Source organism: Heptranchias perlo, chromosome 22 (assembly GCF_035084215.1).
Source record: "Heptranchias perlo isolate sHepPer1 chromosome 22, sHepPer1.hap1, whole genome shotgun sequence".
Taxonomy (NCBI): Eukaryota; Metazoa; Chordata; class Chondrichthyes; order Hexanchiformes; family Hexanchidae; genus Heptranchias; species Heptranchias perlo.
The window spans coordinates 22,815,709-22,840,799 of NC_090346.1; the positions used below are offsets into that span (position 1 = coordinate 22,815,709).

A 25,091-nucleotide genomic window follows, 5' to 3' on the forward strand; every position below is an offset into this window, starting at 1 on the left:
GAACATAATACTCCAGGTGAGGCCGAAACAGTGTTTTATAAAGATTATCATAACTTCCTTGCTTTTGTACTCTATGCCTCTATTAATAAAACCCAGGTCCCATATGCTTTTTTAACAGTCTTCTCATCTTGTCCTACCACCTTCAAAAGATTTCTGTACATACATCCCCAGGTCTCTGTTCCTGCACTCGCTTTAAAATTGTACCATTTAGTATATATTGCCTCCCCTCATGCTTCCAACCAAAATGCATCACTTCACACTTTTCTGTTAAATTTCATCTGCCACGTGTCTGCCCACTTCACCATTCTGCTTATGTCCTCCTGAAGTCTGTTACTATCCTCCACATTGTTTACTATATTTCCAAGTTTCCTGTCCTCTGCAAACTTTGAAATTATACCCTCTATACCCAAGTCCAGGTCATTAATGTTTTCTGTCCCTTAGCCAATTTTGTATCTGTCCCTTTAATGCCATGGGCTTTAATTTTGCTAATAAGTCTATTATGTGGTACTTTATCAAATGCCTTTTGAAAGTCCATATACACATCAACCGCACTACCATCAACCCTCTCTTCTACTTCATCAAAGAACTCAATCAAGTTAGTCAAACACAATTTTCCTTTATCAAATCCGTGCTGACTTTCATTTATTAGCCTATACTTTTCCAAGTGACTTTAATTTTGTCCCAGATTATTGTCTCTAATAGTTTCCCCACTACCGACGTTAAGCTGACTGGCCTGCAGTTGCTGGGTTTATCCCTCGAACCTTCTTTGAACAGAGAAGTAACATTTGCAATCCTCCAGTCCTCTGGCACCGCACCCATATCCAAGGAGGATTGAAAGATTGTGGTCAGAGCCTCCGTGATTTCCACCCGTACATCCCTCAGTAACCAAGGATGCATCCCATTGGGGCCGGGTGACTTTTCTACTTTGAACGCTGTCAACCTTTTAAGTTGTAAACAATTTTACAACACCAAGTTATAGTCCAGCAATTTTATTTTAAATTCACAAGCTTTCGGAGGCTACCTCCTTCCTCAGGTGAACGATGTGGAAATGAAGTCCTCGAAATGAAGTCGCATTTATAATTCACAGAACAATGCTTGGTGATAACAGACAGTTTTTTCAACTGCCCGTTGCCAAGGCAATCAGTGTGCAGACAGACAGGTGTTACCTGCCAGGTCTCAGAATATACAAATCACCAAAAAAAAACAACAAACAAAAAAAAAACAGAGATAGAGAGGTAGAAACATAGAAAAGACAGCAACTGACCCGTTATATTAAAAACAGATAACATTTGTTCGCTGGTGGGGTAACGTGTAGCGTGACATGAACCCAAGATCCCGGTTGAGGCCGTCCTCATGGGTGCATTGATAGCCAAGTTCCGCACCCATGAGGACGGCCTCAACCGGGATCTTGGGTTCATGTCACGCTACACGTTACCCCACCAGCGAACAAATGTTATCTGTTTTTAATATAACGGGTCAGTTGCTGTCTTTTCTATGTTTCTACCTCTCTATCTCTGTTTGTTTTTTTTTTGTTTGTTGTTTTTTTTTGGTGATTTGTATATTCTGAGACCTGGCAGGTAACACCTGTCTGTCTGCACACCGATTGCCTTGGCAACGGGCAGTTGAAAAAACTGTCTGTTATCACCAAGCATTGTTCTGTGAATTATAAATGCGACTTCATTTCGAGGACTTCATTTCCACATCGTTCACCTGAGGAAGGAGGTAGCCTCCGAAAGCTTATGAATTTAAAATAAAATTGCTGGACTATAACTTGGTGTTGTAAAATTGTTTACAATTGTCAACCCCAGTCCATCATCTCCACATCATAACCTTTTAAGTAACTCCTCTATCTATTTTATCCTATCCAATATTGCTACTACCTCCTCCTTTATTGCTACATTGGCAGCATTCGCTTCTCTAGTGAAGACTGATGCGAAGTATTCATTCGTACCTCAGCCATGCCCTCTGCCTCAGGAAGATCTCCTTTTTTGTCCCTAATCAGCCCCACCCTTTCTTTGACTAGCTTTTTACTATTTATATGTTTATAAAAGACTTTTGGGTTCCCTTTTAGGTTAGCCATTAATCTATTCTCATATTCTCTCCTTGCCCCTCTTCTTTCCTTTTTTAGATCTCCTCTGTACTTTCTGTATTCAGCTTGGTGCTCTACTATATTGTGAACCTTACGTGTCATTTGCCTCCTTTTTCTGTTTCATTTTAATCTCTATATCTTTAGTCATCCAGGGAGCTCCAGCTTTGGATGCCCTTCCTTTCCACATTGTGGGAATGTGTGTAATCTGTTGCAGAACCAGAATGCTCCCCCATTGGAACATGCTCCACTTGCCTCACTTCATTCCTCAGATTTGCCCCATCTAATCCCTCCTATTTCTGAACTATTCTTTATTATCGTCCACTTGTTTCTCCCAGTCCTCCGTGCACCTTGTTTCTCTTCTCTAGTGTTTCATCCCCCTGCCAAATTAGTTTAAACCCTCCCCCACAACACTAGTTAACCGCCCTGCGAGGACACTGGTCCCAGCTCTGTTGAAATGCAACCCGTCCATCTTGAGCAGATCCCTCCTGCCTCAGAACAGGTCCCAATGCCGTAGGAATCTGAAGCACTCCCTTCTGCACCATTTCTCCAGCCAAGCATTAACCTGTCTTGTCCTACTATTCCTATACTCACTAGCCCATGGCACTGGGAGTGATCCAGAGACAACTACCTTTGAGGTCCTGCTTTTTAACTACCTCCCTAGCTCCTGAAACTCTGACTGCAGGACCTCAATCTTTTTCCTTCCTGTGTCATTGTTTCCTACATTGACCACAACTTCTGGCTGTTCCCCTTACCCCTCAAAATGTTCTGCGCCCTCTCAGTGATGTCCTTTACCCTGGCACCAGGGGGGGCAACACATCATGCAGGACTCACATCGGCAGCTGCAGAAACGCCTGTCTAACCCCAACTATCGAATACCCTACAACAACTGCATTTCTACACATTCTTGTGCCCTCCCCCACCCCCCCTTTGCAGCTGAGTCTCCCACGGTGCCATGGATTTGATCCTGACTGCAATCCCTCAAGGTGTCATCACCCTCACTGGTATTCCACACTGAATACCGGTTTGTGAATGCCACAATCCCAGGCGATTCCTACACTGCCTGCATGTTCCTCCTAGTCTGTCTGGTGGTCACCCACTCCCTCTCCTCCTGAACTGTTTGTAGCCTCCTGAAATGTGCTATCCACGAAACTCTCAGCTTCCTGTATGCACCATAGTGACGCTAGCCACCCCTCAAGCTCAAAAACTCTGAGCTCGAGCTGGAGCAGTTGGTGGCACTTCCTGCATATGTAGTTTTCCAGGTCACATGAAGTGTTCTGGAGTTACCACAAGACAAAGGATGTGCATGCGGCGGGCCCCAGCTGTCCTGCCATGTTAGCCAACAGTTATTTAAAACGTTTATTTAGCTTTAAAACTATTTACTGTGTAGCTAACACTAAAACACTAACCAACCATTAAAGATACTAACCAATCAACTAAATACTTACCGACTTACCCTTGGCACTCCACTATGTGTTGTGACGTCACTTGCTACTCCCCCCTCCTTTCCCAATTTGCCTGTCCTTTCTAACGTTCCTAAATCCTGCAATATTTAGCTCCCAATCATTCTCAGGTTGTAACCAGGTCTCTGTAATGGCTACATCATATTCTTTAAGCTTCTCCTGAGGTCCCCACCATCATAGATGCCAGTCTTCAGCTAATTCAATTCAGTTGACGTCATATCAAGAAACGGCTGAGTACACTGAACACAGCAAAGGCTACGGGCCCCGAAAACATCCTGGCTATAGTGCTGAAGACCTGTGCTCCAGAACTCTAGTCAAGCTGTTCCAGTACAGCTACAACACTGGCATTTACCCGACAATGTGGAAAATTGCCCAGGTATGCTTTGTCCTCAAAAAAGGTCAAATCCAACCTGGCCAATTATCGCCCTATCAGCCTGCACTCAAATCATCAGCGAAGTGATTGGAAGGAGTCATCAACAGTGCTATCAAGTGGCACATACTCACCAATAACCTGCTCACTGATGCTCAGTTTGGGTTCCACCAGGACTACTCAGCTTCAGACCCAACCCTAACTCTAACCCTAATGCTTTTAATCACACCTTTTGACCCTCCCACCCCCCTAACTAGTTAAATCTTTCCCCTCTGACTTAGAGGCACCCTTGCGCAAGGGTGCCTCTTCAGTTTAGGTGAAGGCCATCCCATCTGTACCACCTTTCCTGGCCCCAAAAGTGGTCTCACTGTCCCAGGAATCTGAAACCTTCCCTTCTACATCATCCTTCCAGCCATCTGTTGACAATCCTAACCTTTTTCTCTCTATCCAGTCCAGCACTTGACATTGGAAGTAATCCAGAGATTACTACCCTGGAGGTTCTGCTCCTTAATTTAGAACTTATCACCTTGAAATCCATTCATAGGATCTCGAACCTGCTAGCTATGTCATTGGTTCCCACATGAACCATAACTTCTGGCTGCTCACCCTCCCATCCCAGAACCTTTTGTATTCACTCCTTGATGTACTGAACCCTAGCACCTGGGAAGCAACATACCACTCAGGTCTCTGGAGCACATCTACAAAAGAAACTATCTACTCCGACTGCAGAATCCCCCACAACCACCACTCACCTATTCTTACTAACTGTACTCTTTCCCCCATGCGTAACCACTCAACGCCTTGCAGTCACTCATGATTACCCTCCTCTGTGTCACCTGTTTTATCCACATCACTGGTACCCAAACAGATATACCTATTATACAAATCCTCTTTCTACCCTCACCTGTAACTTCCTGCTCTGTTTACCAATGGTCACCCAGTCTCCAGGAGTGCAAACTTTGCACAGTTCATACATGTGTATTCACCCTGCATGCTGCACGAGTCCAAGCAGGACCACATCATGTATGCCGCACACATCACTCCAAAGTCTGATCCCGCCATACTATTTATATATTTAACCCAAGAGATATTTAACCCAATAGGTTTTTGTTATTTATTGAATTATTTTTATTTACCCACTAATTTATTGCTTTTACTTAATAAGTTTGGAAAGAAGTTAAGTTTTTTAAAAAAGGGGGAAAAAGTTTAAAAATGTCAGAATTTTTAAAAAATGAAACTGGACAGTGCAATGTAACAGACACTTGCCTTTCACTTCAGAGATCTGGGTTCAAATCTAACTCAGGCAGCAGGCAGAGGAAAATTTCAACCTTTTATCATCAACATTGTAAACATTCTACATGAAATGAGTTTGGACAGTTTCAATTGCGCTCTTAGTGGACCAAAGCACAAAACTATACCTACTTCAGCAATAATTGGCAATCTCACTCAAAGCAGGGGTGGAGGTCACAGGATGCCAATGGGGGATAATAGATGGCTGGTATGGGAAATCAAAAAATAGCACACTTGTCCAGAATGGGTGCTCTTCTGAGATTAAGGCTGTGACACATTGTTAAATAGAGAAAGCTTCACTCTAAGGTCAAGTATAGCACAGTTAATTGTAGAGCGAAATAAATCTATATGCTTATTATAGCATAGATGAAGTGAAAACTTGGAAAAACCATTTGGTTTGGACAATAATTTTCCTGGATTGGTTGGTAGTCTAACAGTTATTAGTCAATAAAGGTTTCATAACTCAACATTCAACTGATATTCTATGAAAAATTGGTTTCAGTAGCAATCCAGCATTATTAACCAGTTGGAATCCTAGCCAAATGATTCCTGAACTAACAAGGGCTGGCTGGTCTTATATCTACCATGCATTCAGGAAGTAGTTTTCTTTTAATCTAAGTATCCAATAGGAATTTATAATATATTACTCTAGGTAACCATTGAACTATGATAAATAAGCACCTGTTTGAAATGTAGCAACTTAAATATTTCACTCATAAATTATTAGAATAATCCATTACAAATTTTCTAAAACAAACTCTAAATGTTCATTTCTGTTTATAAAGTGGCCATCTAATGTTAAATACAGGAAATGAATTTGAATAATCTTCTTTGAAATGTTGTAGTGAATAAGAAAACTTGCGACAATGTGAAATTACTCAAATGTAGTTTTCAAACATAGAAATCATTACTACTTCACACAATATATCCCTAAAATATGTCCCAGTGAGCATTTTAAATGCTAATGCATTTTATAGGCTTTACAAGGGCAAAATTCTAGAGTTCAAAGCAGTCCCTTTCGACTTCCCTTTCCCTTTGAAAAAGCTCATTAAAAAGTAAAATATTAAGCAAGCTGCCTTGAAACACATCACATTTTAATGGATTGTAATGAATTGAACTTTGGTCCAAAGTATACAATCCAGTGGGAACCTCAATTGGAATGCAAGCTGTTAAACGTTTTTCTGCCCATGAGGTATGAGATACTTTACAATTTTAGTTCACTTCAATTCATTCTCTAAGAACTTGCACACCATTGTTCATAGTAATAGAACACAACAAAAAGTCAAAAGTAATACAGGCCAACACCAGTTGTTGCATATAGTTTTTAATTTCATATCATTTCTTCCGTAAGAATGTTGTTTTCTATTACGTTCAGTGAGACAGGCCAGAGGTTAATATAGCGCACCTAACATTGGGGAATGGAATATCACAGTTCTAACAAACAAGCGTTACCAATTGATAAACCTTTAAGGAATGGTGAAAACAACCAACAAGATTGTTTATGGCAGTAACACTGCACTACTGCTAACTGTGGTGTGAGCAGCACAACCAGCAAGACCAGAGTTATACCTTGGGCCATGACTTGTCCACTACCCACCAAGAGAAAGCTCTGTGCATACTCTCCCAGGGACGATGTCTTTATGTTAAGACAACAGCGGACAGTAGCATTTGCTTTCTCATTACATTGAAAACACTCAAGAGTCCACAAAGTCCAATGGACTGCCTGAGCACTTTTTAGAAACTGACTTCACTCTAAACTGGAATTAAACTCCACCCTGTACCAAGTCCAAGCAGAGAGGGGGGGATTTCTCACCAATTTGCTTCAGTATACTCAGATGTCAGTTCGAAACTGACCACTGCCATTTTTGAGCCAAAGCGCACTGAAGCAAAAGTGGCATTCAGTAATCAAAACCCATAGGTAAAAAGAGGGATGAGGGCTGCAGGCAGATTTTAAGGAGTTAGAAAACAGATTAAGAAACAGGACCTCAAAGGTAGTAATCTCCGGATTACTCCCGATGCCACGCGCTAGTGAGTATAGAAATAGGAGGATAGAGCAGATGAATGCGTGGCTGGAGATATGGTGCAGGAGGGAGGGCTTTAGATTCCTGGGGCATTAGGACCAGTTCTGGGGAAGGTGGGACCTGTACAGGCCGGATGGGTTACACCTCAACGGAGCTGGGACCAATGTCCTTGCAGGGAGGTTCGCTAGCGCTGTTGTGGGGGAGATTTAAACTAATTTGGCAGGGAGATGGGTACCAGGATGTAGCAATGGAAAGGAGAAACAAGAGGCACAAAGGATCGGGGTAGAAAGATAGCACTAGAGCAAGTAATAGTACAGTATTAGGTGGGATCAGACTAAGAGAGAGTACAAGAAAGTCTAAGACTGGTTTGCAGTGCATGTATGTAAACGCATGAAGCATGGTAAACAAGGTTAGTGAGCTGCAGGCGCAAATTGCCACATGGGAATACGATATCCTGGCAATAACGGAGACCTGGCTCAAAATAGGGTAGGATTGGGTACTAAATATTCCTGGATATAAGGTGTACAGGAAAGATAGGGAAGAAGAAAGGAGGGGGGTGGCAGTACTGATTAAGGAGAATATTGCAGTACTAAAGAGAGATGATGTCCTTGAGGGGTTAAGTACAGAATCTATTTGGTTAGAGTTAAGAAATAAAAGAGGTGCCATTACACTACTGGGTGTACTCCATAGGCCACCAACTAGTGGGTAGAATTATAGAGGAGCAAGTTTGCAGGGAAATTACAGAGAGGTGCAAAAGCTATAGAGTAATGATAACTGGGGACATCAACTATCCTAATACAGACTGGGATAACAATAATAAGGGGAAAAGGTGGGGGAGGAGGAATTTTTGAAATGTGTTCAGGATAACTTTCTTAACCAGTACTTTCCAGCCCAATGAGGAAGGAGACATTGCTGGACTTGGTTCTAGGGAATGAGGCAGACCAAGAGGAGCAAGTGTCAGTGGGGGAGCATTTATGGAGCAGCGATCTGAGTATCATAAGGTTTAGAATAGCTACGGAAAAGGACACAAACCACTCTAAAGTAAAAATACTCAATTGGAAGAGGGCCAATTTCAATGGGATGAGAACAGATCTGGCCGGGGTAAATTGGAATCAAAGATTGGCAGGCAAAACTGTATTTGAACAGTGGACAGCCTTTAAAGAGGAGATGGTTTGGGTACAGTCTAGGCACATTCCCACGAGGCAGAAAGGTAGAGCAACTAAAGCCAGAGCTCCCTGGACGACAAAAGAGATAGTGAGTAAGATGAAACGGAAAAAAGGGGCGTATGACAGATGTCAGGTTGATGACACAAATGAGAACCAGGCAGAATACAGAAAGTTCAGAGGGGAAATGAAAAGGGAAATAAGAGGGGCAAAGAGAGAATGAGAATAGACTGGCAGCCAACATAACAGGGAATCCAAAAGTCTTCTACAGGCACGTAAACAGTAAATGGGTAGTAAGAGGAGGGGTGGGGCTGATTAGGGACCATAAAAGCAATCTACTCGTGGAGGCAGAGGGAATGGCCGAGGTACTAAATGAGTACCTTGCATCTGTCTTTACCAAGGAAGAAGATGCTGCCAGAGTCTCAGTAAAGATATAGCTGAGATACTGGATTGGCTAAAAATTGATAAAAGAGGTACTTGAAAGGCTAGCTGTACTTAAAAGTAGATAAGTCATCCGGTTTGAATGGGATACATCCTAGGTTGCTGAGGGAAGTAAAGGTGGAAATTGCGTAGGTACTGGCCATAATCTTCCAAACATCCGTTGATAATATCATGGCCCATCTGATTGTGACCTCAACCCTACTTTCCCGTCTACCTACTATAACCTTTGACTCCCTCGTTAATCAGGAATCTATCTAACTCAGCCTTAAAAATATTCAATGACCCTGCCTCCACCGCTCTCTGGGGAAGGGAGTTCCACAGACTCACGACTCTCTGAAAGAAAAAATTTCTCCTCATCTCAGTCTTAAATGGGAGACCCCTTATTTTTTTTTTAAACTGTGGCCCCTAGTTCTAGTCTCTCCCGCAAGGGGAAATATCCCCTCAGCATCTACCCCTTCGAGTCCCCTCAGGATCTTTCATGTTTCAATAAGATCACCTCTCATTCTTCTAAGCTCCAGTATATACAGGCCCAACTTGTCCAACCTTTCCCAGGAAACAGTCAAGTGAACCTCAAGGATTTGGGGGGAAACTTTTAGAAACGATAACCCAGGACAGAATTAACAGTCACTTGGATGAGTGTGGATTGATTAGGGAAAGCCAGCACAGATTTATTAAAGGCAAATAGTGTTTAACTAACCTGATAAGAGATTTTTTGATGAGGTAGCAGAGAGGGTAGATGAGGGCAATGCAGTTGATGTGGTATATGTGGACTTTCAAAAAAGCGTGACACAAAACTTGGAAGGGTAGCAAACAGTGAGGAAGATAGTGATAGACTTCAAGGGGATATAGACAGGCTGGTGGCATGGGTGTACACGTGGCAGATGAAATTTAACACAGAAAAATGCGAAGAGATACATTTTGGTAGGAAGAACGAGGAAAGGCAATATAAACTAGAGGCCACAATTCTAAAAGGGGTACAGGAACAGAGAGATCTGGGGGTATATGTGCACAAATCATTGAAGGTGGCAGGGCAGGTTGAGAAAGCGGTTTTACAAAAGCATATGGGATCCTGGCCTTTATAAATAGAGGCATAGAGTACAAAAGTAAGGAAGTCAGATGAACTTTTAGAAAACACTGGTTTGGCCACAACTGGAGTATTGTATCCAGTTCTGGGCACTGCACTTTAGGGAAGATGTGAAGGCCTTAGAGAGGGTGCAGAAGACATTTACGAGAATGATTCCAAGGGTGAGGGACTTCAGTTACGTGGATAGACTGGAGAAGCTAGGGTTATTCTCCTTGGAACCGAGACAGTTGCGAGGAGATTTGATAGAGGTATTCAAAATCATGAAGGGTCTAGACAGAGAGAAACTGTGCCCATTGATGGAAGGGTCAAGAACCAGAGGACATAGATTTAAGGTGATTGGCAAAAGAACCAAAGGTTACATGAGGAAAAATTGTTTTTTTTTTTTTACACAGCAAGTGCTTAGGATCTGGAATGCACTGCCTGAGGCAGATTCAATCATGGCCTTCAAAAGAGAACTGGATAAGTACTTGAAAAGGAAAAAAATTATAAGGCTACAGGGATAGAGCGGGGGAGTGGGACTAGCTGGATTGCTCTTGCATAGAGCCGGCACGGACTCGATGGGCCAAATGGCCTCCTTCCATGCTGTAACCATTCTATGATTCTAAGGGTTATGTTTGATCCTTTTAATTTAACATTATGATTTTGACAACTTTAACTGGCATAATTATCATTTTTACAGGTCTTGATTTCACTTAACTTACATAACATGAATTGTAATAGCAAGAAAACCACATCAATAACAGAAATAAAGAGTTGGCTTCAATTATCAACCAATTTTGAAATCGAAAAGTCAGAATTAAGTCAATAGGAGGAAGAGAGCAATCCCATTATTAAAAGAAAAACAACATATTTTTTTTTAAACTTAGGGCTGGCGCCTTGTGGAAAAATGTATCCCCAGATGTTGTAAAGGTAGCTCGACAGCAAGGTATAGAAGGAATATATAACTTAAATCTAGAACAAGATGGTGAATTATGAGGCTGATTTAATAGAACTTGAAGGATGACTAAAAGATTTAGCGAATGGACTCCCTGCAGTACCAATTTATTTGGCAGAAAGAATCTCTCTAGATCTAACCATTTTCCTATCTTGTGGTTCACACTTCAGATACAATTCCTCTTCTCTCTCCTCCTATAATCCCAACTCCCTCCCTACACCCAGCTTACTACTACTTTCTCTGCCTTCAATATCTATCCTTGTAATATTGCTTCCAATGTTCTAATGCACGCCATTGCGTTTGTCTTTTGAAATGCCTTGGGACATCTTGATCCTTTAAAGGCACTATATAAATGCAAGTTGTGGTTATGTTAGAGAAATTAATTTTATTTCAAATGAAATTCAAATAAACTTGATTTCTATCAAGATTTACTGTATGGTGGTTGACCATGACACAATGCATTTCAACATGCATTTGCAAACTTTGCGTAGTTCGATTAAAGTTGTCACAGAAAAAGACAGAAACCATTAAATACATGAAAGTCCCTGCAATGCATGTAGTTTTCCAATTTGGCAATCTCTACTCCCGATTGTTTGGGAGTAAAACTTTATTTATAATTAGTCTTTATTTATAATTAGTTCCATTAGTTTCTTTTCTGTTTATTGTGACTCATCCATAAACATTTAAAATATATTCAGGCTACTTGTGTAAAAAGCTGTAGCACCATGGTATGATAAATATGAGCTCACATGGGCAATTTTCCACTTCTTCAGCTCTCAACACAGCCAGGCTCCCTGGGGGTAATATCAAATAGTGCTTCTGTTTAGCGACTCATATACTGACAGAAGTCTAGGATGGAAGCCTGACTGCCTCAGTTAAGAGAATGGTGCACAGAGAGAGAGAGAGTTTGTGTGTGTGCGTGCGTGCGTGCGTGCGTGCGTATAAAGAAGAACATAACAGTTGAAAAATATTTGAAGATTAAGATTTTATGGCAGCTTGCTTAACAATCTGGAATAACCAATGTCATTATTTGTTTTACAACACAGAATAATTCACAAAGACACAATCAATTGCACCATGAACAAATGAAATTATACAGACATTGCAAAAATTTAGCACCAATTTTTTTCTAGTTTTTGTACAGGTACTCACCTGACCAAGCGAAGAGAGTCTTTTCGAATATTAACCAAACTGCGTAACGTCTTCACAGGCTCATGAGCAGCTGGCGTCACGTATGGAAACTAAGATTTAAAAAAAGTCAGATCAATATACAAATACAACAGTCTATAGTAAAAACCTAAAATTCAAGACAATAAAGAAAGCTTTTGGAGTATCTTGTTAGTATTAGGTTGCACGCATGTCCTGGCTCCAGTCTATAAGGAAGGAAGGAAGGAAAGTAAGTTCAGCAGGCACCGCACCGCAAAATCATCTCATTTGACAAATTCAAGTTTAAATAGATGTGCATCAAGTAGATACTGTGAATACCAAGGAAAAATTTAGGGTCAGAGGCAGAAAAGCCAAACAGTGCTGTAAAATTAGAATCTCTGCACATCACCATATTTACCATATGTACGTACTAAAACAGATAGAATCATACAGCACAGATGGAGGCCATTCAGCCCATCGTGTCTGCTCTTTGAAAGAGCTATTCCATTAGTCCCACTCCCCTGCTCTTTCCCTGTAGCCCTGCAAATTTTTACTTTTCAAACATTTATCCAATTCCCTTTTGAAAGTTACGACTGAATCTGCTTCCACCATCCTTTCAGGTTGTACATTCCAGAAAGCAATTTCTATTAGCTTTTAATTTTAGCTTACTGATGGTGAAAAGCAATTAAAACCAACTCATTTACTGAGCATCTATTTTCCAGAACTGTTAAAATAAAAATTAAGATGTTACATACAAATAAAATTGAGCAGTATAAAAGCAAGCACTGAAAAGAACAATAGCAGGATATGGCCTACGAGGGAAGTCAATAAAAATCAACCTTCAAACACTCAAAGCTAGGAATTTGTTCAAAACCTATAGATGTCTACAAATATATCACAATTTAATAAATGTAATTTGGTAAAAGATTGTATATTAAAATAAATGATAGGACTCAGACAAGGGATATCATTGTAATTTTCTAAGCAAAGGAAATGAATAGAATGATTGTTCAATTCCATCACATGGTCATGCCTTACTGGGAAAGGTGAAACTGTGCAGGTATATAGTACCACAGAGTGCAGCGTTCATATTCAGTGTTTAGACACTATTCAGCAGTCTTTCCAATGTAGCCGGGGGCAAGAAACAGAATGCACAGTTTGAATCTTAGAATGAAAAGCACTTGTAACTGTCCCCAATGTAATAAATAGACAAGGATGCCTTCAGTTCAAAATACAAATGGTTAACAAGCTGGAAATATTTAGCATTTTACTGCGTTTCACCATTTTGAATAGGTCCGAAGTGTTATATCTATAAGTTTTTAAAAATCACATTACACAAATTCTGAAAGGAATGTTCACTGCTGTATGGCATAATAAAAGACTTGCACTTATATAGTGCCTTTCATGACCTCAGGACGTCCCAAAGCTCTTTACAGCCAATTATGTACTTATGAGGTAGTCACTATTGTAATGTAGGAAATGCGGCAGCCAATTTGCGCACAGCAAGGTCCCACAAACAGCAATGTGAGAAATGACCAGGTAATCTGTTTTAGTGATGTTGGTCGAGGGATAAATATTGGCCAGGATACCGGAGAGGGCTCCCCTGCTCTTCTTCGAAATAATGCTGAGAGTTTTTACATCCACCTGAGAGGGCAGACAGGTCCTCGGTTCAACGTCTCTTCCGAAGGTTGGCACCCCCGATAGGGCAAGACCAGAATATCAGCTAGATTTTGTGCTCAGTCGCTGGAGTGGGACTTGAACCCACAATCTTCTGATTCAGAAGTGAGAGTGGTACCTCTGAGCCATGGCTGATACCATAATCATAACTTCATGTTCTCCTTATGGCTAACAAAACTGTCCCCTTTATACTAAGGGCAGGAATACACAAGGCAGGGCTGACTCCACATGCCCCATTGTCTCAGTTGGTAAACACTCTGATTCGCAGCCGAGCTATAAGAAGGTACAAGTACAATACCTGGTCTATGTTGAGTTAGCTGATCTGAGCTGGACGAGTGGTAAAGCTACTACAATTGGCCTCAACAGCCTAGACTAAGAAGGGAGGGAAAATCAGCAGAGACTCCACTCCTGTTGCTATCCAGAGACTCCGGGTGAAAACTGCCTGTTTATGGATATCCAGTGAAGGCAGGAACAGGCTCTGTAACAATGCTCCCACAGTTCAACTGCCTGTCAACACTCACAGTCTGGGTTCACATTTGAAGAAAAGCCACTTGAGTGAAGTACCAGAATGTAGCTGGCAACAGTGGAAGTGCTAACCATAACCCCAGCATGAATCAGCAACTTAACAACAGGGGAGGATTCTTTTTTTAACTCCCAATACTTCATAAATTCATGTCTATTCCAACTTTACTAAACTCTCAATGTTGGTGACAAACAGGTGCCAAATCATTTGAATTTTATTCAAAAACTCAGCTATTCCCATTTGCTTGGGCCCCAGCTATTCACGAGATTATATCAATGATTCGGATGAGGTAACCAAATGTTTTCAAGCTTGCTGACGACACAAAACTAGGTGGGATTGTGAGTTGTGAAGAGGACGCAAAGAGGCTTCAAGGCGATTTAGACAAGTTGAGTGAGTGGGCAAATACGTGGCAGATGAAGTATAATGTGAATAAATGCGAAGTTATGCACTTCGGAAGGAAAAACAGAAAGACACAATATTATTTAAAGTGTGATAGATTGGGAAATGTTGATGTACAAAGGGACCTGGGTGTCCTTGTACACCAGTAACTGAAAGCAAACATGCAGGTGCAGCAAGCAGTTAGAAAGGCAAATGGTATGTTGGCCTTCATTGCAAGAGGGTTTGAGTACAGGAGCAAGGATGTCTTCCTGCAGTTAAAGAGGGACTTGGTGAGACCACACCTGGAGTATTGTGTGCAGTTTTGGTCTCCTTACCCAAGAAAGGATATACTTGCCATAGAGGGAGTGCAGCAAAGGTTCACCAGACTGATTCCCGGGATGGCAGGACTGTTGTATGAGGAGAGATTGGGTCGACTCGGCTTGTATTCACTCGAGTTTAGAAGAATGAGAGGGGACCTAATTGAAACATATAACATTCTGACAGGGCTAGACAGACTGGATGCAGGGAGGATGTTTCCCCTGGCTGGGGGGGTCAAGAACAAGGGGGTCACAGTCTCAGGATAAGGGGTAGGACATTTAGGACTGAGATGAGGAGAAATTTCTTCACTCAGAGAGTGGTGAACCAGTGGAATTCTCCAGCACAGAAGGCTGTGGAGGCCAAGTCACTGAATATATTTAAGAAGGAGCTAGTTAGATTTCTAGACACAAAAAACATCAAGGGGTATGGGGAAGAGAGCGGGAATATGGTATTGAGATAAAGGATCAGTCATGATCAGATTGAATGGCGGAGCAGGATCGATGGGCAGAATGGCCTACTCCTGCTCCTAGTTTCTATGTTTCCTACAGCACAAAAAGTACAAATCCTCAATAGACCTCAACTATTTAAATATATTAAAAAGAATGAACGGGTAAGAAAATAGCCTACATAAAAGTGAAATTAAAACAAATGCACTGTAACCGGTGGTACTGTCTCTCTTTTTAAAAGAAACTTGTAATTTCTATTATTTTTGATACATATTGATGACCTGGACTTGGGTATAATTTCAAAGTTTGCAGTTGACACAAAACTCGGGAATGTAGTAAACAATGTGGAAGATAGTAACAGACTTCAGGAGGACGTAGATAGGCTGGTGAAATGGGCAGACGCATGGCAGATTAAATTTAACACAGAGAAGTGTGAAGTGAGACATTCTGGTAGGAAGAATAAGGAGAGGCAATATAAACTAAATGGTACAATTTTAAAGGGAGCGCAGGAACAGAGAGACCTGGAGGTTTATGTACACACGTTAAGAAGGCTGTTAAAAAAAGCATATGGGATTCTGGGCTTTATTGATAGAGGCATTGAGTACAAAAGCAAGAAGTTATGCTAAACTTTTATAAATCACTGGTTAGGCCGCAGCTGTAGTGTTGTGTTCATTTCTGGGCACCACACCTTAGAAAAGATGTCAAGGCCTTAGAGAAGGTGCAGAAGAGATTTACTAGAATGGTACCAGGTATAAGGGACTTCAGTGATGTGGAGAGACTGAAGCAGCTCCTTAGAACAGAGAAGGTTAAGGGGAGATTTGATAGAGGTGTTCAAAATCATGAACGGTTTTGATAGAGTAAATAAGGAGAAACTGTTTCCACTGGCAGAAGAGTCGGTAACCAGAGGACACAGATTTAAGGTAATTGGCAAAAGAACCAGAGGCGACATGAGGAATTTTTTTTTAAATGCAGCGAGTTGAGATGATCTGGAATGCACTGCCTGAAAGAGTGGTGGAAGCAAATTCAATAGTAACTTTCAAAAAGAAATTGGATAAATACTTGAATGAAAAAAATTTACAGGGCTATGGGAAAGAGAAGGGGAATAGGGCTAATTGGATAGCTCTTTCAAAGAGCCGGCATAGGCACGATGTGCCAAATGGCCTCCTCCTGCACTGTACCTACTATGATAATGTGTTTCCATGATGACTGCAGACTGTAAACCTGAAATCCAATCACAAAGCAAAGATGAAAAATTGTCTTTCAAGACCCTAATGATATTTGTTTATTGTCTGGAAATATGCATGGCTTACTCATCATCTCAGTCATTTACACTACGTGTTTGCCAACACTGCCCTGCTGTAGTTGGCAATAAACATGCAAAATTATTGAACTCAGAGGCAATGAGCACCAAAGTTATAAACAGGCTTCTAAAAGTAGCGGAATTACCTGCAATACAACCCAAATGGCACTGACACTGCGAACAAAGGAGACAAACAAATATGACTGTTGTCAGACTGAGCAGCTAAAGTACTCCTGCTCCCCTGTATACAGAAAGCGAGTCAGTTTTGCTACCAAATATCAGTACAAACCTTCCCCAATCATTGGGAAAGTTACTGGGTTCAAAGAAAGTAATTGTTGTGAAACAATTTTAAAAACTGTAACCACCGCTTCTGTATTTTTTTTCATTCGTTCATGGGATGTGGGCGTCGCTGACAAGGCCAGCATTTATTGCCCATCCCTAATTGCCCTTGAGAAGGTGGTGGTGAGCCACCTTCTTAAACCGCTGCAGTCTGTGTGGTGAAGGTGCACCCACAGTGCTGTGAGGAAGGGAGTTCCAGGATTTTGACCCAGTGGCGATGAAGCAACGGCGATATATTTCCAAGTCAGGATGGTGTGTGACTCGGAGGAGAACGTGCAGGTGTTGTTCCCATGTGCCTGCTGCTCGTGTCCTTCTAGGTGGTAGAGGTCGCGGGTTTGGGAGGTGCTGTCGAAGAAACCTTGGCGAGTTGCTGCAGTGCATCCTGTGGATGGTACACACTGCAGCCACAGTGCGCCGGTGGTGAAGGGAGTGAATGTTTAGGGTGGTGGATGGGGTACCAATCAAGCGGGCTGCTTTGTCCTGGATGGTGTCAAGCTTCTTGAGTGTTGTTGGAGCTGCACTCATCCAGGCAAGTGGAGAGTATTCCATCACACTCCTGACTTGTGCCTTGTAGATGGTGGAAAGGCTTTGGGGAGTCAGGAGGTGAGTCACTCGCCGCAGAATATCCAGCCTCTGACCTGCTCTTGTAGCCACAATATTTATATGGCTGGTCCAGTTAAGTTTCTGGTCAATGGTGACCCCCAGGATGTTGATGGTGGGGGATGTGGCGATGGTAATGCCATTGAATGTCAAGAGGAGGTGGTTAGACTCTCTCTTGTTGGAGATAGTCATTTCCTGGCACCTGTCTGGCGCGAATGTTACTTGCCACTTATGAGCCCAAGCCTGGATGTTGTCCAGGTCTTGCTGCATGCGGGCTCGGACTGCTTCATTATTTGAGGGGTTGCGAATGGAACTGAACACTGTGCAATCATCAGCGAACATCCCCATTTCTGACCTTATGATGGAGGGAAGGTCATTGATCAAGCAGCTGAAGATGATTGGGCCGAGGACACTGCCCTGAGGAACTCCTGCAGCAATGTCCTGGGGCTGAGATGATTGGCCTCCAACAACCACTACCATCTTCCATTGTGCCAGGTATGACTCCAGCCACTGGAGAGTTATCCCCCTGATTCCCATTGACTTCAATTTTACGAGGGCTCCTTGGTGCCACACTCGGTCAAATGGTTGGTGAGTAATTGACTAGTTTAACTTTCAAAACGAGTGTAATTTAGTAATTGTAAGGTTTTAGTGGTAGTAGAAGGTTTACTAGCAATTGTGAAGCTTATTGGGAGTAGTAGGCGTTATAAATTATAAATTTGATTAAGAGGAATAATAAATTAATTAACACATAATAAAGATGGCAGGGCAGGTGATGTGTAGCGACTGCAGAACATGGGAGCTCCTGGACCCCAGTGTGACCCAGGACAAACACGTCTGCAGTAAGTATCTGCGGCTTGAGGAGTTTCGGCTCAGAGTCATTGAACTGGAGGTCGAGCTGCAGACACTGCGACATATCAGGGAGGGGGAAAAATACCTGGACATTCGGTACCAGGAGGCGGTCACACCCCTTAGGATAGGGTCATCTAAATTGGTCAGTGGTCAGGGACAGGAGGGTGTGACTGCGAGCGAGGCAGGTAAGGGGATTGAGAAGGTAGAAGTGGAGGAGGCTCAGCCTTTGCAATTGTTCAACAGGTTTGAGGTGCTTGCAGCCTGTATGGATGAAAGCAGGGGCTGCAGGGTGGATGAGCAAACTGACCGTGGCACCATGGTACAGGAAGTCATTCAAGTGGGGTGAGTTAGTAGGAATGTAGTGGTGTTAGGGTACAGTATAATCAGGGGGATAGACACAGTTCTCTGCAGCTGAGAACAAGTATCCAGAAGGCCGCGTTGCCTGCCCGGTGCCAGGGTTCAGGACATCTGCTCTGGGCTGGAAAGGTACTTGCAGTGGGAGAGGGAGGACCCAGTTGTTGTGATCCACGTAGGTACCAACGACATAGGTAGGACGAGGGAAGAGGTTCTGCTTGGGGAGTATGAGCAGCTAGGGGCTAAATTAAAAAGCAGAACCTCAAAAGGTAATAATCTCTGGATTATTACCTGAGCCACCAGCAAATTGGCATAGGATAAATAAGATGAGAGTTAAATTCGTGGCTCAAAGATTGGTGTGGCAGAAATGGGTTTTGATTCATGGGGCACTGGCACCAGTAGTGGGGAAAGTGGGAGCTGTACCGTTGGGACAGGCTTCATCTGAACCCTGCTGGGGCCAGTGTTCCGGCAAATCGTAGAACTAGGGCGGTAAATAGTGGGGGCAAGGGATCAAGTAAGGGAAGGTGTGATAAATTAAAGTAAGACAACAAGGCAAGAGAGCAAGGTAGCAATAAGGGAAATGATAATCAGAAAGTGGCAGGGACAGAGCATGCAAACTTAAGAGTGAGCCAGCAGATAAAACTAGAGGTTGCAAAGATAGTAAAAAGACAGCACTATCTAAGCGCATTCATATACATGCCTTTATCTGAATAAAGGCTTGTATCTGAATACAAGATCTGAATCTTGTATTCAGATACAAGCCTTTATTCAGATAAAGGCTTGTATCTGAATGCGCTTAGCATTTGTAACAAAATGGATGAATTGACAGCTCAAATATAAATAAATTTGTACGATCTGATAACCATTACAAAGACATGGCTGCAAGATGACAGGCTGGAAACTGAATAATCAATGGTACTTGACATTTCGGAAGGACAGGAAGCTAGGAAAAGGTGGAGGGCTAGCTCTGTTAATTAAGGATGACATGAGTATAATAGAGAAATGACATTAGTTCTAAAGACCAAGATGTAGAATCAGTTTGGGTAGAGATAAGAAATAGTAAAGGCAAGAAGTCACTTGTGGGAGTGGTTTATAGGCCCCCTAACAGTAACCACACTGTAGGACAGGGTATACAGGAAGAAATAATGGGGGCTTGTGAGAAAGGGACAGTGATAATCATGGGTGTTTTTAATCTACATATAGATTGGAAGAATCTGATTGGCAAAGGTAGCCTGGAAGATGAGTTCATGGGGTGCTTTCGGGACAGTTTCTTAGAGCAGCATGTTCTAGAGCCAACCAGAGAGCAGGCTATTCTAGATCTGGTAATGTGTAATGTATCAGGATTAATTAATGATCTCATTGTAAAGGAGCCTCTAGGTAGCAGTGATCACAATATGATTGAATTTCACATTCAGTTTGAGGGAGAGAAGAGTAAGTCCAGGACTAGTGTTTTAAACTTAAATAAGGGCAATTATGAGGGCATGAAGTCAGAGCTGGCTAAAGTGAACTGGGAAATTAGGTTAAGGGATATGTCAGTAGAGATGCAGTGGCAGACATTTAATGAAATATTTCATAATACTCAGCAAAGGTACATTCCATTGAGAAAGAAAGATTCTAGGGGAAGGACGTACCATCTGTAGCTAACCAAGGAAGTTAAAGATAGTATCAAATTGGGAGAAAAAGCATAGAATTCCACGAAGATTAGTGGCAGGTCCGAAGATTGGACAGAATATAAAAAACAGCAAAGAATGACTAAAAGAATAACAAGGAGAGAGAAATTAGAGTATAAGAGAAAGCTAGCTAGAAATATAAAAACAGACAGCAAGAGTTTCTGCTGTGTTTAAAAAGGAAAAGAGTAAGTAAAGTGAGTGTTAGTCCTCCAGGGAGTGAGTCTGGGGAATTAATAATGGAGAATAAGGAAATGGCGGTTGAATTGAACAGATATTTTTGCCTCCATCTTCACTGTCGAGGATACAAATAACATGACAGAAATAATTGTGAATCAAGAGGTGAAAGGGAGGGAGAAACTGAACACATTTACAATCACCAGGGAAAGGGTTCTGAAAAAAATTAGAGCTAAAAGCTGACAAGTCCCCAGGTCCTGATGGACTTCATCCTAGGGTCTTAAAAGAAGTGGTTGCAGAGAAACTAGATGCATTGGTATTAATTTTCCAAAATTCCCCAGATTCTGGAAAGGTCCCATCAGATTGGAAAATTGCAAATGTAACTCCTCTATTCAAGAAAGGAGGGAGACAGAAAGCAGGAAACTACAGGCCAGTTAGCTTAACATCTGTCATAGGGAAAATGCTAGAAGCTATTATTAAGGAGGTTATAGCAGGGCAATTTGGAAATCTCAATGCAATCAGGCAGAGTCAACACAACCTTGTGAAAAGGAAATCGTGTTTGAATAATTTATTAGAGTTCTTTGAGGAAGTAACAAGCAACGTGGATAAAGGGGATCCTGTGGATGTGGTGTACTTTGGATTTCCAGAAGGCTTTTGACAAGGTGCCACATCAAAGGCTACTACACAAAATAAGAGCTCATGGTGTAGGGGGTAACATATTAGCGTGGATAAAGGATTGGTTAGCTAACAGAAAACAGAGTAGGCATAAATGTGTCCTTTTCAGGTTGGCAAGATGTAACGAGTGGAGTGCCACAGGGATCAGTGCTTGGGCCTCAACTATTTACAATCTATATCAATGACTTGGATGAAGGGACCGAACATATGGTTGCTAAATTTGCTGTTGACACAAAAGGTAGGTAGGAAAGTAAGTTGTGAAGAGGTCATAAGGAGTCTGTAAAAGGATATGGATAGGTTAAGTGAGTGGGCAAAAATTTGGCAGATGGAGTATAACGTGGGAAAGTGTATTTATTGCAAGGGAAATGGAATATAATAGTAGGGATGTTTTGCTACAGTTGTACAGGGCATTGGTGAGACCACATCTAGAATAGACTAGAACTAGTTTAAAAATAAGAGGTCTCCCATTTAAGACGGAGATGAGGAGAAAATTTTCCTCTGAGGGTCGTGAGTCTGGGGAACTCCCTTCACCAGAGAGTGGTGGAAGCAGGGTCATTGAATATTTTTAAAGCTGAGTTAGATAGATTCCTGATTAATAAGAGAATCAAAAGTTATAGTATATAGATGGGAAAGTAGGGTTGAGGTCGCAATCAGATCAGCCATGATTTTATCAAATGGCAGAGCAGGCTCGAGGGGCCGAATGGCCTCCTCCTGCTCTTAATTTGTATGTTCGTACGAATATTTATTCACCTACAGTTACAAGATAATCACTCATTGCTGGGCGCTGCCACTTTTCGTTTGCTGCCGCATACCTGTCTCCACAACATAAAGGATCAAATCTCTCCTCTGGTACCTCCCTAGGTTGTTTCCACTCCTACCTGTGAAGCCAGCACATCTTTCATAATACCTTCCCCTTCCACCCCAGATCATTGGCATGGGTGTGACCCAAAGCTCCATTTCTGGATCTTTCCTTTTCTGTGTCTGGATGCTGTCCCTTGGTGACATTATTTGCAGACATGGTGTTAGCTTACACTAACATGCTACTTTACTAATACCCTCAACCACCACTGTGTTGTCTGAATGTTTAGCCAGCATCAAGTGCTGGACAGGCAAGAATTTCCTTCAGTCAACATTAGCAAGATTAAAACCATCTCATTCCACACCCAGCAAAAACTCAACACCTTTCCTCAACTCCATCCCTGTACTGGTAGCTGGTTCAAGCTAAGCCCAACAGTGCGCGATCTCGGCGTCCTGTTCAAACCTGAACAGAGCTTCAACCCCGTATTCTAGCTACCACCAAACCCATCTCCACAACATCATCCTTCTCCATCCCTACCGCACTTATAATGCCACTAAAACACTTATCCATGTCTTTGTCACCTGCAGACTCCACTTCCTGGCTTCCCAAACTCCATCCTTTACAAATTGCAACTCATGCAAAACTCTGCCCCATATCCTTCCTGGACATCAACTCCATATTATTCTATCCTATTAAATGTTGGTGTTGAAAGAGATCTGGGTGTCCTCATACAAGAAACACAGAAAGTTAACATGCAGGTACAGCAAGGAATTAGGAAGGCAAATGGCATGTTGGCCTTTACTGCAAGGGGGTTGGAGTATAAGAGTAAGGAAGTCTTACTACAATTGTACAGGGCTTTGGTGAGACCTCACCTGGAGTACAGTGTACAGTTTTAGTCTCCTTATCGAAGGAAGGATATACTTGCCTTCGAGGCAGTACAACGAAGGTTCACTAGATTGATTCCAGGAATGTGAGGGTTGTCCTCGGAGAAGAGATTGAGTAGAATGGGCTTATACTTTCTGGAGTTTAGAAGAAGGAGAGGTGATCTCATTGAAACATATAACATTCTGAGGGGGCTTGACAGGGTAGATGCTGGGAGGTTGTTTCCCCTGGCTGGAGAGTGTAGAACAAGGGGGAAGGGTCTCGGGATAAGGGGTTGGCCATTTAAGATTGAGATGAGGAGGAATTTCTTCACGCAGAGGGTTGTGAATCTTTGGAATTCTCTACCCCAGAGGGCTGTGGATGCTGAGTCATTGAGTATATTCAAGGCTGAGATACATAGATTTTTGGACTCCAGAGGAATCAAGGGATATGGGGATCGAGCGGGAAAGTGGAGTTGAGATCGAAGATCAGCGATGACCTTATTCAATGGCGGAGCAAGCTCGAGGGGCCGTATGGCCTACTCCTGCTCGTGTTTCTTATCTTCTATCCTGTTTGATTTTCATCAGCTATCCTTCAACGCAGCAATCTCAAAATCCTTCTCCTCATTCACAGGTCGTTCCATGGCCACTCCCCTCCATAACTTTGTAACCTCCTCCAACTCCATATTCCTGCATGTATCCGCTATTCTTTTGGCTCAGGCCTCTTTTTCATCACCCTCTGTTCCACCTTCGGTCACAAAGCTTCCAGTTTTTTGGCCCCAACTTTCAGGAACTCTCCCTAAACCCCTCCATCTTGCTACCTCACTCCCTTCTTCAAAGTTCTCAAGAACTCTCTCTTCAATTTTTTTTTTTTTTAATTCATTCATGGGCGTCGCTGGCGAGGCCAGCATTTATTGCCCATCCCTAATTGCCCTTGAGAAGGTGGTGGTGAGCCGCCTTCTTGAACCGCTGCAGGTCCGTGTGGTGAAGGTTCTCCCACAGTGCTGTTAGGAAGGGAGTTCCAGGATTTTGACCCAGCGACGATGAAGGAACGGCGACATATTTCCAAGTTGGGATGGTGCGTGACTTGGAGGGGAACATGCAAGTGGTGTTGTTCCCATGTGCCTGCTGCACTTGTCCTTCTAGGTGGTAGAGGTCGCAGGTTTGGGAGGTGCTGTCGAAGAAGCCTTGGCGTGTTGCTGCAGTGCATCCTGTGGATGGTACACACTGCAGCCACAGTGTGCCAGTGGTGAAGGGAGTGAATGTTTAGGATGGTGGATGGGGTGCCAATCAAGCGGGCTGCTTTGTCCTGGATGGTGTCGAGCTTCTTGAGTGTTGTTGGAGCTGCACTCATCCAGGCAAGTGGAGAGTATTCCATCACACTCCTGACTTGTGCTTTGTAGATGGTGGAAAGGCTTTGAGGAGTCAGGAGGTGAGTCAGTCGCCACAAATACCCAGCCTCTGGCCTGCTCTTGTAGCCTCAAGGGGAGGTGGTAGACTCTCTCTTGTCAGAAATGGTCATTGCCTGGCACTTGTCTGGCGCGAATGTTACTTGCCACTGATCAGCCCAAGCCTGGATGTTGTTCAGGTCTAGCTACATGTGGACACGGACTGCTTCATTATTTGAGGGGTTGCGAATGGAACTGAACATTGTGCAATCATCAGCGAGCATCCCCATTTCTGACCATATGATGGAGGGGAGGTCATTGATGAAGTAGCTGAAGATGGTTGGGCCTCGGACATTGCCCTGAGGAACACCTGCGGCAATGTCCTGGGGCTGAGATGATTGGCCTCCAACAACCACTACCATCTTCCTTTGTGCTCGGTATGACTCCAGCCACTGGAGAGTTTTCCCCCTGATTCCCATTGACTTCAATTTTACTGGGGCTCCTTGGTGCCACACTCGGTCAAATGCTGCCTTGATGTCAAGGGCAGTCACCTCTGGAAATCAGTTCTTTTGTCCACGTTTGGACCAAGGCTGTAATGAGGTCTGGAGCCGAGTGGTCCTGGCGGAACCCAAACTGAGCATCGGTGAGCAGGTTATTGGTGAGTAAGTGCCGCTTGATAGCACCGTCGACGACACCTTCCATCACTTTGCTGATGATTGAGAGTAGGCTGATGGGGCGGTAAT

General features: G+C 42.8%; 1 protein-coding gene across 4 annotated transcripts in view; it reads right to left on the bottom strand.

Moving 5' to 3' along the window:
• The window catches only part of LOC137340590 (E3 ubiquitin-protein ligase MGRN1-like), a 186,157-nt gene that overhangs the window by 123,917 nt on the left and 37,149 nt on the right, over positions 1 to 25,091 (bottom strand). For all 4 annotated transcript variants that reach the window (XM_068003141.1, XM_068003142.1, XM_068003140.1 and 1 more), the window contains exon 3: positions 12,005 to 12,093. In XM_068003141.1, coding sequence (XP_067859242.1) covers positions 12,005 to 12,093 — 89 coding nt within the window. The remainder of the gene's footprint in view (positions 1 to 12,004; positions 12,094 to 25,091) is intronic.